The following is a 19,936-nucleotide window of genomic DNA, read 5'->3' as shown; positions in this document are numbered from 1 at the left end:
GATAAATAAATAAGTTGCCTCAGGAATGGGAGAATGAACGTGGGGAGGTTTTAGAATCTCTGTGAATGATGGACACTTCTACAGTTCTGATGGAATATGGTAAAAGATAAAAGATTCTCCAGCCTGGTTTAATTAGATATGAATATAATTTCTCCAGTTTTCGATCAGAAATCCCTGCTTGGCTCTGGCGGGACTAAAAGAACAAGCTTTCAAAATGACGTGACTGTTGCCTCTATTTTGTTTTGCACTCACATTGTACTTTAACTTTATCAAGCTGAATTTTCCAGTTTTCAAACTCCATCCGTACTTTTGTGAAGCACCTCTCCTCCTTGATGCAATCTTCAGGTTCCTCCCCTGAAGATAAACTCTTGAGGTTTTCACCAAAGATACTGAGTTTCTGTGAACAAAACCGGACACAGTGAAAATGCTGATCACTTGTTGCTCCTTATGGCCTTGAACTATGGTTTCTCGGGCAAATACTGCTGTTGGAATGAGTGATTGCTTTGGGGAAGTGGTTATTATTCATTTGTGGGATGTGGGCTTCGCTGGCTGGCCAGTATTTATTGCCCATCCCTAGTTGCCCCTTGAGAAGGTGGTGGTGAGCTGCCTTCTTGAATCGCTGCAGCCCATGTGCTGTGGGTTGACCCACAATGCCGTTAGGGAGGGAATTCCAAGATTTTGAACCAGCGACTGCAAAGGAACGGCGATATATTTCCAAGTCAGGACGGTAAGTGGCTTGGAGGGGAACTTGCAGGTGGTGGGGTTCCCATTTATCTGCTACCCTTCTTCTTCTAGATGGAAGTGGTCATGGGTTTGGAAGGTGCTGTCTCAGGATCTTTGGTGAATTGCTGCAGTGCATCTTGTAGATAGTACACACTGCTGCTACTGAGCAGTCGGTAGTGGAGGGATTGAATGTTTGTAGATGTGGTGCCAATCAAGTGGGCTGCTTTGTCCTGGATGGTGTCAAGCTTCTTGAGTGTTGTTGGAGCTGCACCCATCCAGGCAAGTGGGGAGTATTCCACCACACTCCTGACTTGTGCCTTGTAGATGGTGGATAGGCTTTGGGGAGTCAGGTAATCTGAATGAAGTACTTAAATTAGTGAATAACTTTGATTTACTCTATAAAAACAAGATCCTGCGGATGTTAGAGATCTGAAATAAATACAGAAAATTCTGGGAAATCTCAGCAGGTCTGGCAGCATCTGCGGAGAGAGAAACAGGAATTTTGCCCTATTCTTTCAGAGTGTCAGGCCCTGACTGAAAACTGGCATGTAGCTCTCCAGTGGCACAGCTGAGTTTTTAGACCAAATTTTCTGGCACTGTGAAAAATTAATCGGTGAGTGGGGCTTACAGTGTCAGGGCAGAGCCTGATAGAGACAGTAAGGACGACTCCACAGAGATTGGGACACGAAGACCCCTCTCACAAGCCCCAGCGCAGGACACTGCTTGGCCATGCCCCTCCCCCCCCCCCCCACCGTGGATTATACTTACCTTTGTGCCCCCCCAGGTCAATCCGCTCGACAGAGGGGCCTTTATAAACCTGCTGTAAAACTTGCCAATGAATATTCACTGGGGGAGGGGGAGGGATATCATGTGGCACGGGACTCGCTCACTATATTATCATTTATTTATTTATTTTCATTCATGGGACATGGGTGTCACTGGCTGGGCCAGCATTCATTGTCCATCCCTCGAGGGCAGTTGTGAGTCAACCACATTGCCGTAGGTCTGGAGTCACATATCGGCCAGGCCAGGTAAGGACAGCAGATTTCCTTCCCTAAAGGACATTAGTGAACCAGATGCGTTTTTCCCACAATCGACAATGGTTTCATGGTCATCAATAGATTCGTAATTTCAGATACTTTTTATTGAATTCAAATTCCATCATCTGCTGTGGTGGGATTTGAACCCGAGTCCCCAGAACGTTAGCGGAGTTTCTGGATTAATAGTCCAGCCGTAATACCACAGACGATATAGGCCATCGCTCCCCCTAAATTGCGTTACAGTGAGATTCTTGCCTTTTATGGGCAGGAACCTCGTTACGTCACTGGTGGGGGGCATGGAAAATCGGGAAACAAGATCTCACCGGCGAGATATTGCACCCGTGTTGCCATTCGTGCTGATGATGAACGCAGGCACAAAATTGCACCTCGTGTTTACACAAAAGAATCACATTGGACTTAAAACTGTTTCCCTCTCCACAGCTGCTGCCTGACCAGCTGCATTTTTCCAGCAAGTTATTTTTTTATTTGAGTTACTATATGATGGAGAAGGTGCTAATTTTTAAATGATGTAATGTCAATACATAGTAAAGAAACTTTGACCCGGTTGGATCTTCCAGTCTCTGGATGGTTGTACCATGGAGTTACCCTGGAAAATGCACTGGGAGATCTCTTGGAAGTCCCCACACAAAGATCCTGCATCTGGAATTCTCCAAAACTCTTGAGGGTAGAATTTTAAGGATGGCAACCTGAGAGTTGGCGTCCAACGCCAAGTCCCAGGTGTTCAGGGGTAGGATAGTAAAGTATTGCCGGTGGGTTTGGGAGGGAAGCAATTGTGGCATCGGTGGTTAGGCCAGCAGGGAGGGGTCCTGGAGCTCCAACGTCCCGGGTGGGTAGGCCATCGCCCCCCCATGACGCAAAGTGCAGCTGAAATCAGCAGGGATTCCATCAGACAAAACCTTCATCCATTCCATGCAAACCCCAAGAGTAGAAACTCCCTCGAGCAAGGGCTCCTTCATTTCTGTCCATCAGAAGGCCCAGATGTAGCGTCGATAGACATTGCCAGACATTGGAAGTCAGGCATATCCCTGACATATCCCCCACTCTACCACTAACACCAATCCAGGGGATTAACCCTGGTTCAATGAAGAGTGCCAGATAGCATGCCAGGAACAGCACGTCATGGGGAGGCGGCGACCCAGTGGTATTATCGCTAATGTTCTGGGGACCTGGGTTCGAAACCCACCACAGCAGATGGTGGAATTTGAATTCAATAAAAAGTATCTGGAATTAAGAATCTATGACCATTTAGGACGGAGATGAGGAGACATTTCTTCACCCAAAGAGTGGTGAGCCTGTAGAATTCAGTACCTCAGGAAGTAGCTGATGCCAAAACATGAAATGTATTCAAGGGGCGGCTGGATATAGCACTTGGGGTGAATGGGATCAAAGGTTATGGGGAGAAAGCAGGATTAGGCTTTTGAGTTGGATGATCATCCATGATCGTGATAATTTGACGGAGCAGGCTGGAAGGGCCAAATGGCCTCCTCCTGCTCCTAGCTTCTATGTTTCTATGTTACTGATGACCATGAAACCATTGTCAATTGTCGGAAAAACCCATCTGTTTCACTAATGTCCTTTAGGGAAGGAAATCTGCCGTCCTTGCCAGGTCTGGCCTACATGTGACTCCAGAGCCACAACAATGTGGTTGACTCTCAACTGCCCTCCAAGGGCAACTTGGGATGGGCAATAAATGCCGGCCAGCCAGGGACGCCCATGTTCCACAAATGACTAAAACAAATGTCAGAATTCTGGCCTAATTTAGGGTCCAGAGCCAGCGGAGTCATATCATAGAAATCCTACAGTACAGAAAGAGGCCATTCGGCCCATCGAGTCTGCACCGACCACAATCCCACCCAGGCCCTACCCCCATATCCCTACATATTTTACCCGCTAATCCCTCTAATCTACGCATCCCAGGACACTAAGGGGCAATTTTAGCATGGCCAATCAACCTAACCCGCACATCTTTGGACTGTGGGAGGAAACTGGAGCACCCGGAGGAAACCCACGCAGACACGAGGAGAATGTGCAAACTCCACACAGACAGTGACCCAAGCCGGGAATCGAACCCAGGTCCTGGAGTGTGAAGCAGCAGTGCTAACCACTGTGCTACCGTGCTGCCCCTTGTTAGGTTTGACGATTTTTTACTCATGTCGAGTACGAAATACCAACCTGAATCATGAAAGTTACTTTTTCATGGCTTGTTTCTGGAACTCCTTCACCATATATTGCCAAGTCTTTGGACGTTGCACAGATTTTGTCTTCAATTTCCTTTTCTAAATCAGGCAAAGATTGCTTTAAAAAAATAAATGAAAAGAGATGATTTCTGTCTCAAACTAATAACATGCAAAATCTCATGTTAAAGTGATTGATTTGAACCTCTGGAAATGTGAATCATGCTGTACCATAAAGCATTTGGCAAAAACTTACTAGAATGTGCTCAACAAGTTCAGTTGTGAGTCTATCGGCCAAGCATGGAATGGTGGCCTTCTTATCATCCAAAAGAGGCCTGGGAAGCAAAGGAATTGCACAACCATCTTAGTCGCATGGCAATTATTCTCTATGAACATTCTAGACATGGATACGTAACTGGTTGTGAGTGACATCGAGTCGTAGAGACATACAGCCCAGAAACAGTTCCTTCAGCCCAACTCGTCCAAGCCAACCAGGTTTCCTAAACGGAACCAGCCCTGTTTGCCTGCATTTCGCCCATATCCTTCTAAACCTTTCCTATCCAGGAAAGAGAGACGTGGTTGTGGTGAACCATAGATGGTTACCACTATGGGTACTGAACCATAGATGGTTATCACTATGGGTACTTGTACATATGTTACTCTTGTTACTGTTGGGGTTAGGGTTGGGGTGTTCCACCTGTTGGTATCGTTCTGTGGTACACTCCGGTTGGCTCCGCCTACCTATAGGAGTATAAAGGTCACTGCACTTCCTAGTGACCCTTTAGTCTGGGATTGTATTGTTAAGCAGTATGCTCCATTCTTGTTGCTAATAAAAGCCTTTATTTCCCGGGTACGATCCAGCCTCCCGAGTGAATTAATCGCGCAGTCAGACCAGAAGAAGGTATACAGTAGGGTTCCAGAGATTGGTACTAGGACTACCACTACCCTGCTACATATCAATGAGAGTAGTGAATCTGTGGAATTCTATACTGCAGAGGGATGTGGAGGTTTGGCTGTCAGCACAGTGGTTAGCATTGCTGTCTTGCAGCGCCAGAGACCCGGGTTCGATTCCCGGCTTGGGTCACTGTCTGTGCGGAGTCTGCACATTCTCCCTGTGTCTGTGTGGGTTTCCTCCGGGTGCTCCGGTTTCCTCCCACAGTCCAAAAGACGTGCTGATTAGGTGCATTGGCCGTGCTAAATTCTCCCTCAGTGTACCTGAACAGGCACCGGAGTGTGACGACAGTAACTTCATTGCATTGTTAATGTAAGCCAACTTGTGACTAATAAATAAACTTTAACTTTGTTAAGTATGTTCAAGGCTGAGATAGACAGATTCTTAATCAATAAGAGAATCAAAGATTCCAAGGGTAAGACAGAAAAGTGGAGTTGAGGATTATCATTTCAAATCTGTCATGATCGCATTGAATGGTGGACCAAACTCGATGGGTGGAATATAGAACAGTACAGCACAGTACAGGCCCTTCGGCCCTCGATGTTGTGCCGAGCTTTGTCCGAAACCAAGATCAAGCTATCCCAGTCCCTATCATTCTGGTGTGCTCCATGTGCCTATCCAATAACCGCTTGAAAGTTCCTAAAGTGTCCGACTCCAGTATCACAGCAGGCAGTCCATTCCACACCCCAACCACTCTCTGAGTAAAGAACCTACCTCGGACATCCCTCCTATATCTCCCACCATGAACCTTATAGTTATGCCCCCTAGTAACAGCTACATCCACCCGAGGAAATAGTCTCTGAACGTCCACTCTATCTATCCCCATCATCATCTTATAAACCTTTATTAAGTCGCCTCTCATCCTCCTCCGCTCTAAAGAGAAAAGCCCTAGCTTCCTCAACCTTTCCTCATAAGACCTACCCTTCAAACCAGGCAGCATCCTGGTAAATCTCCTCTGCACTCTCTCCAATGCTTCCACATCCTTCTTAGAGTGAGGTGACCAGAACTGCACACAATATTCCAAATGTGGTCTCACCAAGGTCCTGTACAGTTGCAGCATAACCCCACGGCTCTTAAACACAAACCCCCTGTTAATAAACGCTAACACACAATAGGCCTTCTTCATGGCTCTATCCACTTGAGTGGCAGCCTTCAGAGATCTGTGGATATGAACCCCACGATCTCTCTGTTCCTCCACATTCCTCAGAACCCTACCTTTGACCCTGTAATCCGCATTCAAATTTGTCCTACCAAAATGAATCACCTCGCACTTATCAGGGTTAAACTCCATCTGCCATTTTTCGGTCCAGCTCTGCATCCTGTCAATGTCTCTTTGCAGCCTACAACAGCCCTCCACCTCATCCACTACTCCACCAATCTTGGTGTCATCAGCAAATTTACTGATCCACCCTTCAGCCCCCTCCTCCAAGTCATTTATAAAAATCACAAATAGCAGAGGACCAAGCACTGATCCCTGTGGTACACCGCTGGTAACTGGCCTCCAGTCTGAAAATTTTCCATCCACCACTACCCTGTCTTCTACGAGATAGCCAGTTACTTATCCAATCGGCCAAATTTCCCTCTATCCCACAGGCTGAATGGCCTAATTCAGCTCCTATGTCTTATGGTCTTGGATCATGACAGCAGAGGTGCTGTCCTCTCTGTTCTTGCTGGCAGCGGTAGTGGGGCATGTGAGAATGGACAATTCCGGCCCTAGTCTCCGTAATGGTGACCATTACAATGATCATTGATTATCAAAACCCATTTGGTTCGCTAATGTCCTTCAGGGAAGGAAATCTGTCACCCTTATCCCAATCTGGCCGACATGTGATTCCATACCCACTGCAATGTGGTTGACTCTTAACTGCTCTCTGAAATGCCCTCACAAGCCCACTCAGTTCAAGGGCAATTAGGGATGGGCAACAAATGTTGGCCTTGCCAGTGACACCCATATCTGATGAAAGAATAAACTTAAACTAATATAAATTTTGACATTGATCATATCAGGAAGTATTAGAGCCTATGGCCAAAGGTTTAGTCAAAGAGCTTTAAGAAGTGGCAAAAGAGAGAAGTTTAGGGAGAGAATTCCAGAGTTTAGGAAGTTGGAGATTGAAGGCACAGCTGCCAATGTTAGAGGAAAGAAATATCAGGAGGCTGGGTTTGGAGGAGCACAGAGACCTTGGGAGGGCTGGAGGAGGTGACAGAAATAGGGAGAGGTGAGGCTGGTGGGATATTTGAAAATAAGAATGAGAATTTTAAAATCCAGGTGTTGCCAGATTGGGAACAGAGAATCCCTACAGTACAGAAGGAGGCCATTTGTCCCATCGAGTCTGTACCGACCACAATCCCACTCAGGCCTTAACCCCTTAACCCCACACATTTACCATGTGAATTCCCTTGACACGAGGGTCAATTTATCATGGCCAATCAACCTAACCTGCGCATCTTTGGACTGTGGGATGAAGCCAGAGCACCCGGAGGAAACCCATGCAGACACGGGGAGAATGTACAAACTCCACACAGACAGTGACCCGAGGCCGGAATTGAACCTGGGTCCCTGGCGCTGTGAGGCAGCAGTGCTAACCACTGTGTCGCCATGCCAGTCTGTGTAGACCACTGAACGCAGTGTTGATGTGTGAATGCAACTTGGTGCCAGAGAGGAGCTTTAATTCAAGATTTTGAAAAATGGTATTTGGTTTTACCTATAGTCCTCATGGTCTTCGAAAAACCTTTTCTCGTTCTCGATTGCTTCACCCAATGTCAGTTTGTCATTGATCTCCTTTTGTCCGCGGCACTTGACAATCATGTATCCTTTCTTCAGCTCCACAACTAGGTTCTGTATAATGTCTACCACGTTGCCTTCTGTTCCTTTGTCAACCAGGTCTGGTTTGGTTAAGATACCTGCAATTTTAATACACCTTGTTGGTGAGATAACAGTGTCATAAAATCATAGAAACCCTACAGTGCAGAAGGAGGCCATTCAGCCCATCGAGTCTAGCAATCACACCCAGGCCCTACCCTCGTCACCCCACATATTTACCCCACTAACCTATACATCCCAGGACACTAAGGGGCAATTTAGCATGGCCATTGTACCTGACCCACACGTCTTTCAGACTGTGGAAGGAAACCAGAGCACCCGGAGGAAACCCACGCAGACACGGGGAGAACGTGCAAACTCCACACAGACAGTGACCCAAGCCGGGAATCAAACCCAGGTGCCTGGAGCTATGAGGCAGCAGTGCTAACCACCGTGGCACCCCACTGTCACTGCGCTGTGTGACAAATATCTTCTTATTTGCTTTCAAATCTGTAGCTCTCCTCTGTCCTGCCTTGCTGTGTGCAGCTACAGACCAGTGAGGGTGTGTTGAATACGTACAAAGGGCGATTCTCCAACTTTACTTTTCCTGCTAAGGAGTTTCACAGGAGCATATGTGCAAAAATTCAGTATCGAGCTCAATGGGTCAATCTTGATTTTCCACAAACATTAACCAACCTTCATGCTCGCCAAGGATTCATTTGAGGAAAATCTATTTAACTTTTAAAAAATTAATATGACCATTAACTGCACTCATTGCGCCCCTCCCTTGAAAAATGTCCGGTGGACGACCAGGGAGAGGAAACACCAATAGGCCCGAGGGGATTTTCCATCTGTTAAAACTAACCAAATATAAAATCCCACAGATCTTGTAGACTTTTCATAGAATCATTGAATCCCTACAGTGCAGAAGGAGGCCATTCGGCCCATCGAGTCTGAACCGACAACAATCCCACCCAGGCCCTATTCCTGTAACCCCACATATTTACCCTGCTAGTCCCCCTGACACTAAGGGACAATTTAGCATGGCCAATCAACTTAACCCATACATCTTTGGACTGTGGGAGGAATCCGGGGCACCCGGAGGAAACCCCGCAGACACGGGGAGAATATGCAAACTCCACACAGACAGTGACCCGAGGCTGGAATTGAACCCGGGTCCCTGGTGTTGTGAGGCAGCAGTGCTAACCTGTGCTGCCTACTTTTTAATTTTTACACCTTTACACTTTTACACCTGAAATCCCAGTAGATACTCCCAGGTGTGCATGCAACCTCTACTCTTCTAAGGTGTAGATAAAAATGATTTCAATGTCAGAATTTGCCAGGCTGGGATTTAAACTCACAACCTCTGATATCCAATATCAGGCACCATGATGCTTTCATACCTGTATTATGTGACATTTACACACAAACAGGTGAAGTTGCTTAGAACGCTATTCAAAGAGATCAACTTCTTTCTTAAATTACCTCATAGAATCATAGAATCATAGAAACCCTACAGTGCAGAAGGAGGCCATTCGGCCCATCGAGTCTGCACCGACCACAATCCCACCCAGGCCATACCCGCTATTCCCTTTTCTTTTTTTTTTACCCGCTAATTTTACCCGCTAACCTACGCATCCCAGGACTCTAAGGGGCAATTTTTAACCTGGCCAATCAACCTAACCCGCACATCTTTGGACTGTGGGAGGAAACCGGAGCACCCGGAGCACCTATTGCAGAAGTTTCACGTGAACATTTCCATGGCACAGCACAGCTTTCAAGGCCGTAAGATCACGGCCGGAATTCTCCGGCTGTCCATGCCGGCGGGATTCTCCAGCCCCGCCGGCAGCGCACCCCTGCCCGCGGGGCTCTCGCCGGTGTGGGGTGACGTCAGTGGGAATTCCCATTGACAGCGGTGGCACCAGAGAGCCCCACCACCAGCAAACAACACGCCGGCGGGAAACACGCGGCTGGGAGACCGAAGAATCTGGCCACATACCTCCCATTGCGGGCAATCGTCTGATCTGTCCATCCATATAATGTATACACTATCCTCAACTGAATACTGGACAGCATTTACTCGCAAAATGATGCACAATAAAGGTAAAAACATAATAATAGTTTGCAACAGAAAACATTTGATTTACCTATCTGGGTATATTTCATGCCATACTGTGAATAACTCTCAAGTCTCATTTGTTGGCAAGAACCTATTTTATTCTCGGTGTTACCCCTATATATATAAACACAATATATGGCCAATTTAGGCTATGGACATTTAAGCTAATTCTACATCATCATAGTTGATATTTTACCCGAACTCCACCTTCCCTCAATATCTCCATATCCTTTCATTCGCTTTGTGTTCAACAGCCTATTGACTTCCAGCTTTAATATGCTTAAGGGTTGAGCAAATGGAATGGCATTTTAAAAAAAATAGTCAGAAAAGATATTTTTCAGTCGAATTACCCAGAGTTCTCTCTCCGGTGGGGTCCACTTCCTGGGCCATCTGCAGAGCTTCTGTCGTCGCGATGTCAACATTGCACGGCACAACCACGAGGTTAATGGTCTCTTGTCGTTTAATAAATGATTTAATGAGTCGCTTAATCTGAAATAAAACATCCAACCATTAGCTGCAAAGTCAGTTTGCAAGTAACCAAAGCAAAATTGGGACGCATTGGGGGTGGGGTGGGGGAAGCGGGGGGGGGGGGGGGGGGGGGGCGGGCGGGGAGGGAGAGGAAGGAGTCAGAGAATTCATAAAGAGCAATCACTGGATGAAGAATAAATGAACAACTATTTATACACGATGAACTTGACTGTCACTAATTGTATGTACCTAACTACAACATGAAGTTGTTTGTCAAGCGAGTGAAAGATGTACGACACAGGAAGTAAAGAGAAGGGCAGTTGTCCGGATTATGTATTCCATTAAACTTGTGACTAGCAGTAAATTATCCCGTACTCAAAAAACCGGAACATCGAAAGGCTTACATTCAACAAACTGAATAAATTATACCAACGCCACTACTTTCTCAGGAGGCTAAGGAAATTTGGCATGTCCGCTACAACTCACACCAACATCTACATATGCACCATAGAAAGCATTCTTTCCGGGTTGTATCTCAGCTTGGTATGGCTCCTGCTCTGCCCAGGACCGCAAGGAACTACAAAGGGTCATGAATGAAGCCCAGTCTATCACGCAAACCAGCCTCCCATCCATTGACACTGTCGACACTTCCTGCTGCCTCGGAAAAGCAGCCAGCATAATCAAGAACCCCACGCATCCCGGACAAACTCTCTTCCACCTTCTTCCGTTAGGAAAAGGATACAAAAGTCTGAGGACACGTACCAACCGCTCATAAACAGCTTCTTCCCTGCTGCAATCAGACTTTTGAATGGACCTACCTTGCATTAAGTTGATCTTTCTCCACACCCTAGCTATGATTGTAACACTACATTCTGCACTCTCTCCTTTCCTTCTCTATGAATGGTATGCTTTGTCTATATAGCGTGCAAGAAACAATACTTCTCACTGTATACTAATACATGTGAGAATAATAAATCAAATCAAACTTTAGCCTAGAAAAGACATTTCAATCCCAAGAGCATAAATGGATAAATACTTCCAAAATGTTTTCTCATGGGATGTGGGCATTGATGGCTAGCCCACCATTTTTATTCCCATTCCTAACTTCCTTGCGAAGGCGGTGGTGACCTGAACCACTGCAGTTTGTGTGGTGTAGGTACACCCACAGTGCTGTTAGGAAGGGAATTCCAGGCTTTTAACCCAGTGGCAGTGAATGAATGGCAATATATTTCTAGGTCAGGATGTTGAGAGATTTGGAGGGAAACTTACAATGTGTGGTGTTCCCATTCTGCTGCCCTTGTCTTGGGTGATAGGAGTTTCAGGTTATGAAGGGGCTGTCAAAATACACGGCTGACATTGTGCATTAGTGTTGAAGGGAGTGAATTCTGAAGGCAGTGGGTGGGGTGCCAATCAAGCGGACTGCTTTATCCTGAATGGTGTCAATCTTCTTGAGTGTAGTTGCAACTTCACTCACGTAGACAAGTGAAGGGTATTCCATCACACTCCTGACACCAAAAGGCACATGTGGGCAGGTGACAAAAGATTGCCTAAAAAGATAGGTTTCAAGATGCATCCTAAAAGAGGAGAGAGGTGTGGGAAGACAGGGAGGTTTAGGTAGGGTATTCCAGAACTCACAGCCTGGGATCTGAAGCCACAGTCACCAATAGTGGGGCAATGAAAGTTGGAGGATATACAGAGACCAGAATTGGAGAAATGCAGAGATCTGCTCAGGGTAAGAGCTGCAGGAGGTCATGTCGCTTGGGAAAGGTGGGATTGTGGTAGGAGTTTAGTAAATTGGTAAGCTGGGAGCCAGTGTGGCTGAGTGAGAAAAGGGTGATTGGTGAAATATAACTTTGTGTAAATTAGAACACTGGCCGCCGAATGTTGGAGGAGCTTAAGTTTCTAGAGGTTAGAAGATGGGACACCAGTTAGGGCAGTGCTGGAATTGTCCCACTAATGACATCTGACATTTCCTATAGCTGACACAGAGACACTGCAAACAACGAGGGTCTGATTACTAAAGAGATGCTCTTCAATGCAGAGGATATAAACATGTTGCATATAAAAAGAGTTATTTGATATTTTAACAGCCATGCTTACATACCTGATCACCAATGTCTACTGGCTGGTTACCAACAGCGACTCTGGCAATCCCTGGTAGGTCGATCAGTGTCAGGTCAGGAACATTGCTGGATTCAATCTGGAGACTGATCAGTTCATTACTGATTCCAACTCCTTCACCCGCCATGATGTCCTGGGCTGGAGAGACGTAACCAGAGAGTCAGAGATATTTTTCATGCACAAAGAAGCCACTCTGCCCATGTGATGTCTGCTCAGCGACAATATAACATGTGGCACAAAAACATGGTGAGCAAATCTGAGCTTCCTTTGGGGAGGGAAAAAAAGAGAGAATGATGGGCTATTTTCACTGCAATGAAGTCTAATTAGTCCAGATGATGTGCTTCAACATGAGGTAAAGAAGCAGGTATGTAGGAACGGTTTCCTCGTCATCATTAAACTTTTAACTCCAGATCTCTGGGTGGGATTTGAACGTGGGTCCCCAGAACATTACTCTGGGTCTCTGGGTTACTAGTCTAGTGACAATACCACTGTGCTACCATCCCCTTAAGGAAAAATAGTTCCAGGATTTTGACCCAGTGACAGTGAGGGAACGGTGATATTGTTCCAAGTCAGGACGATGTGTGACTTTGAGGGGAACTTGATCTCCTATGTGGTAGAGGTCTCAGGTTTGGAAGGTAATGGAGGACATCTTTGGAGCCTCTGTAGTCCCATTGAGAATGGTGACTGGTGAGGCTAGCTGGAGAAGATGCGGCCATTGTCTGAGTTGTGGATCTAAATTAAAAACAATGAGGACTGAAGCCTGTAGGATTCTTGGAGCAGAGAGCAAACCTCCTTTAGAGTCATCGTCTGGACAATGACTGCAGCCATCCTTGCTTATGGCACAATAATTGGAGCATGGAGTCTCTGGTCTGCTGCAGAAAGACTGCTGCCGTTCAGCTGGCAGTCTCCACACATAGCGGGGTCATATTGCTGGGGGTAAAATGCTGGCGAGGCCACAGAATAGTCCCTAATTGGGGCCTTAAAGAGCAGTGCCCAGCAATCAGGATTGGGAACTCTGGATGATTTCAAATCTCAGTTTTGACATCCAAACACCACTTGGTTGAGGTTATTTAGCTGAGCATAACTGGAAAATAAAGTTGGAGACATTCCCAGCCTGTATGTTCACACCACATTCACTCACATCATTGAAAGCCTGTTCAATGCTTATTTCTTGATGTTAGTAAAGATTCTACCTCCATGTCTTTCATCATTATTACGCAACATGCAGTGTGAAAGAAAGTAAAAGGCACACAAATGCGGGATCAGTGTAGTACAGTTAGCAGTACCTTTCCGAATTTCTCCCTCCACTTCCGATGGATCGGAAAGGTCCCATTCCGAAGATCTATATGTGAGTTTGCCCTTCCAAACATTGGACTCTTTGGCTTTCTTCAGCTTCAATTCAAGGGGACACCTGGTAACAATACCTGCCGTGGGATATTAAAAAGGATGGCATTGTTTCAAGTGATTTACAACTACACATTACTGCCAGGTAAGTGCATCATAATACAGATCACACTTAAATGAGCGAAAGAAAATTTGTTGAGTCTCAATTGGTTGAGTGCAATGGTAACTACAGACCATGAATGGTATGGCATCCACAAAAGAACAGAACATTGGAGGTCAGTCAATGTGCTCATCGTCTGATGTCCCACAGCAGACTTCCCATCTAGGTTTCTGTTTTTTTGAATTCATTTGTGGGACATGGGCACTGCTGGCTGGTCAGCATTTATTGCCCGTCCCGAGTTGCCCTTGGGAAGGTGGTGGTGAGCTGCCTTCTTGAATCGCTGCAGTCCATGTTCTGCCGTGGGTTGACCCACAATGCCGTTAGGGGGGGAATTCTAGGATTTTGATCTAGCGACTGTGAAGGAACGGTGATATATTTCCAAGTCAGAATGGTGGAGAACTTGCAGGTGGTGGTGTTCCCATGATCTGTCCTTCTAGATGGATGAGGTCATGGGTTTGGAAGGTGCTGTCTAAGGATCTTTGGTGAATTGCTGCAGTGCATCTTGTAGATGGTACACACTGCTGCTATTGAGCGTCGGTGGTGGAGGGATTGAATGTTTGTAGATGTGACGCAGAAAGGCCATGCAAAGGCGAGCCCATTGCTTAGAGAGATAAGGGAAGGATTGGAAACATCTTCCAATATCTTTGTGGAGAAGATTGAGGGCGATCTAACTGGCCTGTTCAATATGATTAAAATAGTTCATAAGGTAGATAGAGAAAAACTATTTCTCCAGGTTGGGAAAAAGGGCATAACCTTAAAATTTGAGCTTGATTGTCAGGAAGTACTTGGTCCAACAATGGATGGTGAAAATTTGAACCTCTCTCCCCCAAAAGGACAGCTGAGGTTTCGAAATGAGAATAAACCAAGGAAGGGAGCTGGGTTTGTGATGTAGATTAATTGGAATTTAACAGAATGGCAGAACAGGCTCCAGGGACTAACTGGCCAGCTACTATCTCTGTCCCAGGATTCATTGTACCCCAACTAATGGCTGGGAATAAAATCTAGAGAGAGACACGGGAGGATAGTAGGCAGTTGCTATAGATGTTGATTTTTTCAATGTTTCGGTACAATGGTTAAAATTCAGCTTTATCCTGCAAGTATGTCTGGAAGGAATGCAGCTCAGATGCTGGGAGAGCAGGATAATTAGTCATTTTGGCCTGTAGTGTTTACTTAGGATAGAGCTAATGGATCTTTATTTACAGATGAAGATTTTTCCTGGGGCTATTAAAGGAATGGAATATGGGTTGATGTATGCAGGGTCATGTGATGATATGGCAAATTGGAGGAGCTAGGTCTGTGATAGCGAAAAAACAGCTTTCGTTTCTGGTTTAGAATCAGAATCATAGAATCTCTACAGTCAGAAGGAGGCCATACGGCCCATCTCACCCAGGCCCTATCCACATAACCCCATGCATTTACCCTAGCTAGTCCCCCTGACTAAGGAGTAATTTAGCATGACTAATCCATCTAACAAACACATCTTTGGACTGTGGGAGGAACCCGAAGCACTTGGAGGAAACCCATGTAGACATGGGGAGAATGTGTAAATTCCACTCAGACAGTGACCCAAGCCAGGAATCTAACCCATGTCCCTGGCGCTGTGATGCAGCAGTGCTAACCACTGTGCCATCGTGCTGCCCTGGGATTGGTTTGAAGGCAGAGGGCTGCAGGCTGCTCTCTCTCTCTCTCTCCACAAAGTCTCTCTGACAGCTTTGAGCCTGTCTGCACTCATTGTAGCAAGTATGTTGATGGTTGCTAATTGTATTTAAAGTTGCGGTTGAAGCCTTGTTGAAGTGAGAAAGATTTAGCAGGCTTCTTGAACTCTACCTCCCTCTAGATGCCTGGGTTTGCTAACTATTTGTTGAAAAGTGGGATTCATCTGTGCTTGAATGGTGCTTATTTAGAGTCATAAACTAGAAATTGGAGTTGTTTTCTTTCCTCTTTAAGTGTTGTTCAACTGTTAATGCTTAAGCTGCTTCCTTTACTAGTTATATTTAAAGCTGTATTATTAAATAAAACATCCCTAATTTGCCAGTGAATTTGCTCCAAGTGAAGTGTCCTATCCTCACACTTATGCCAAAAATAAAATATTGTTGGGATCTAGTCTTTCTTCATAATATATCTTGGGGTCCTGGTCTGGAACCCTAACATTAGCAATTTATTACATCGCTCAGAAGTCTCTCATAATGGTTCACATATAATCAAGTTACTTGGAAACCTGTGGCTGGTGCTGTATTAGAATTCATTCTTGCCCAACAAGATTCCAGAAGGCGTGTGATGAAAGAGGAAACAAGTTAATGTACAGCTTGAGGTGTTGGTTGAAGGATGAATTATGAGTAGGTACCAGTAAAATTCCCTCCTTGTCAGATTGTTTATCCAGCATCCAGTACTGATTGAGCAGCATTTCTTTCCCCACACGAACACTGAAGTCACTGTATTTGGTCCCTGTGTTCCCGAGACATCAGCACTCTCCCTTCTCCCTGGCAACTGACTGCTCACAACCTTAACATGTTTGACGCCAAGATGAGCTTCCAATTATCGCTTCATCACATCAGCCATCTCTTCAGCTGTCACGCCCTAAATCTGGAATTCCTTCTCTAAGTGTCTCTGCCTCTGTCTCCTTCTCATTCCCCCTTTACGACAGGTGGGATTTTCCAGTCCTGCCCACTGCGGGAATCATCATAGAAATTTAACGGATCAACAAAAGTTCTGTTGACTTGAGGTGGGAAGCCAAGACTGGGAAAATCCCACCCGATGGTCATTAAAAACTAAAATTTTGCCCATCCCTAATATTCTGTAATGTTGCTCTGTGTCAAATTACTTTTGACAATATTCCCGGACGTATTTACCACATTACAGACACTGTACATGTTGTTGTTGTTAGTTGCTATCTTACCACTCCCTCTGGGAAGTGACACCCCAGACAGTGCCTCCAGTACGGAGCTTTTCCCGGAACTCTGGTCTCCAATCACCGCGATGGCCGGAAGAGCCAGGTCCTTGTCTACACCCAACTTCCTCAGCGAATCGACGAGATCAATGCAAGGACGGATCCTCTCCTCATAACTATCGTGAAACCTGGCATCCATTGTCTGTAAATAAACCCAAGGGTAATCTTTCAACAAAGATCACATGAGCACTGGAATATTTCTGAGTTGGGACTAAATATTTTGAGCATTGGTATTTCCTATCTGATCTCTTTGTATCATTGCAAAGCCTCTGGAATTCTTTCCATAAGCATTTCTACCTCTCTACCTCCTTTTGCCTGGTGGTCAAGTATTATGCATATTCTACTACCTTGTTGGCCTTGGGTAATTGATGTAGTACCTGAACACGCAATCTTTCAGATACCTATGATGATCAAGGGTGGTCAGTCGTGCAGGGTCTGCCTCTGTTCTAGTACGGGGATCCTTGTGTCCTGTAATCTAAATTTGGAAAAGCCCAGTCTGATAGGATCCTTATTTGTGCGCACTTACAGACCAACATAAATTCTAAATTACGCTGATGTTAACCAATACCAATTTACAAAAGAAATGACAAGTTTTGGACTTTTGAGCCAGGTTCCATTCTGGAATCTTCCCATCCAGTTGGCAACCTGTGGGCGGCGTGGTGGCACAGTGGTTAGCACTGCTGCCTCACAGTGACAGGGACCCGGGTTTGATTCCCGGCTTGGGTCACTGGCTGTGCGGAGTCTGCACCTTCTCCACGTATCTCCATGGGTTTCCTCCAGGTGCTCCGGTTTCCTCCCACAGTCCGAAAGACGTGCCGGTTAGGTGCATTGGCCGTGCTAAATTCTCCCTCACTGTACCCTAACAAGCATTGGAGTGTAGCGACTAGAGGATTTTCACAGTGTAATGTGGCACAGTGGTTAGCACTGCTGTTTCATAGCGCCAGGGACCCGGGTTCGATTAACCAGCTTGGGTCACTGTCTGTGTGGAGTCTGCACAGTCTCCCCGTGTCTGCGTGGGTTTCCTCCAGATGCTCCGGTTTCCTCCCACAGTCAGTTGGGAGGAAACTGGTTGGGTCCATTGGCCATGCTAAGCTCTCCCTCAGTGTACCCGAACAGATGCCGGAGCGTCTCAGTTGATGTTATAACTGTTTAAGTTTATTTATTAGTGTCACAAGTAGGTTTACATTAACACTGCAGTGAAGTTACTGTGAAAATCCCCCAGTCGCCACAGTCCGGCGCCTGTTTGGGTCAATGCACCTAACCAGCACGTCTTTCAGACTGTGGGTGGAAACCGGAGCACCCGGAGGAAACCCATGCAGACACGGGGAGAACGTGCAAACTCCACACGGACAGTGACCCAAGCTGGGAATCGAACCCAGGTCCCTGGTGTTGTGAGGCAGCAGTGTTAACCACTGTGCCACTGTGCTACCCTTCTTGCACCCTATATAAAGCATACCATTCAGAGAGTACATTGGGGAAAAGGAAATGAGAGATTGTAGAATGTAGTGTTACAGTCATAGCTAGGGTGTAGAGAAAGATCAACTTAATGCGAGGTAGGTCCATTCAAAAGTCTAATGGCAGCAGGGAAGAAGCTGTTCTTGAGTCGGTTGGTACGTGATCTCAGGCTTTTGTATCTTTTTCCCGACAGAAGAAGGTGGAAGAGAGAATGTCCGGGGTGGGTGGGGTCCTTAATTATGCTGGCTGCTTTTCCGAGACAGCAGGAAGTGTCGACGGAGTCAATGGACGGGAGGCTGGTTTGCCTGATGGACTGGGCTACATTCACAACCTTTGCAATAATATATCTCTTTCAAAGAACAGGCAATGGCTTAATGGGTTGGACTTGTATAATTTTATATCATGACCCAGGTTTTGTGGATGAAGGGTGCGGGAGGGATTGGTGGAAATCTGACAGCAAAGTAGTGTGGAATCCTGATGTTGCAGTCTCTCACTCAGGGCTCCCTCACACCTGCTGCAATGTGATCCCACTAGATCCGGCAATCATTGAAATCAGCGAAAAGGCCAACTTTTCCTCCTCTGCATCACTGTTCGAAACTCCATGCAAGTTACACCCTGTTAAACCAGCTTCACCACAGTTTTAATGGTGATGAAATTTAACAAGGGCGGCACGGTGGTTAGCACTGCTGCCTGACAGTGCCGAGGACCCGGGTTCAATTCCCGGCTTGGGTCACTGCCCGCGAGGAGGTCTCCACATTCCCCACCCGTGTCTGCGTGGGTTTCCTCCGGGAGCTCAGGTTTCCTCCCACAGTCCGAAAGACGTGCCGCTTAGGGTGGATTGGCCATGCTAAATTTGCCCTCAGTGTACCCAAACAGGCGCCGGAGTGTGGTGACTAGGAGATTTTCACAGTAACTTCGTTGCAGTGTTAATATAAGCCTACTTGTAACATGAATAAATAAACTTTAAAGTTAAAATTTGATAAGCTACAAAGCCAAAGAAAAAACTATATTTGTGGAATGCCATTAAACAATCAATTAGTAGATCTTTTAAGCTAATAATTTTAGAATTTTGGTTTCAAAAAGCGTTTTCAGAATATTTCAGAATCTATCTTTATCCGATGGCTACATTCCAATCTTTAATTTCCGCAAGTGAACATTTTTAAAGTGTTTTTCATGTTATGCTGTTTGTTTCTTGGTTAGCTGGTTGTGAAATTCCTTTGGGGATGAGAGCTTTCCAGCCCCACATTGGAAATCCCGAGTAATGAACAACGCAATCAGTTACAGTGCCACGACATGACGATGGAGCTGTAATTCTCACCAGAGAGATAACTAAATCTCTTAGCGAGACTTCCTCCAGGGTCAAAGGTGAGTGTCCTTGCTTGGAATTGAGCACCATTCCAGGCTGATATGGTGGTGAATGATGCTTAGACATGGTGGTTATGGGTCTAGATTTACAGATAATGCAGGAGGTTCTCTTTTATTAAAAGCTACACTAAGCATTTACAACATAGGCTCAACACAAGGCTCTGGAATCCTACAGTGCAGAAGGAGGCCCATCACATCTGGACTGACCACACTCTCAGCCAGGCCATATCCCCATAACCCCCTGCAT

General features: G+C 45.9%; 1 protein-coding gene across 1 annotated transcript in view; it reads right to left on the bottom strand.

Moving 5' to 3' along the window:
- The window catches only part of LOC144506633 (interferon-induced GTP-binding protein Mx3-like), a 39,437-nt gene that overhangs the window by 15,578 nt on the left and 3,923 nt on the right, over positions 1 to 19,936 (bottom strand). Inside the window, exons 2-9 of the mRNA XM_078233003.1 lie at positions 16,819 to 17,011; positions 13,705 to 13,842; positions 12,402 to 12,556; positions 10,180 to 10,318; positions 7,613 to 7,811; positions 4,215 to 4,293; positions 3,957 to 4,079; positions 253 to 397 (exon numbers count right to left, since the gene is read on the bottom strand). Coding sequence (XP_078089129.1) covers positions 253 to 397; positions 3,957 to 4,079; positions 4,215 to 4,293; positions 7,613 to 7,811; positions 10,180 to 10,318; positions 12,402 to 12,556; positions 13,705 to 13,842; positions 16,819 to 17,008 — 1,168 coding nt within the window. The 5' untranslated portion in view covers positions 17,009 to 17,011. The remainder of the gene's footprint in view (positions 1 to 252; positions 398 to 3,956; positions 4,080 to 4,214; positions 4,294 to 7,612; positions 7,812 to 10,179; positions 10,319 to 12,401; positions 12,557 to 13,704; positions 13,843 to 16,818; positions 17,012 to 19,936) is intronic.

Source organism: Mustelus asterias, chromosome 17, assembly GCF_964213995.1.
Source record: "Mustelus asterias chromosome 17, sMusAst1.hap1.1, whole genome shotgun sequence".
Lineage (NCBI taxonomy): Eukaryota > Metazoa > Chordata > Chondrichthyes > Carcharhiniformes > Triakidae > Mustelus > Mustelus asterias.
Note: the sequence above shows the minus strand (reverse complement) of the source record. Positions and strands in the feature narration are given on the sequence as shown.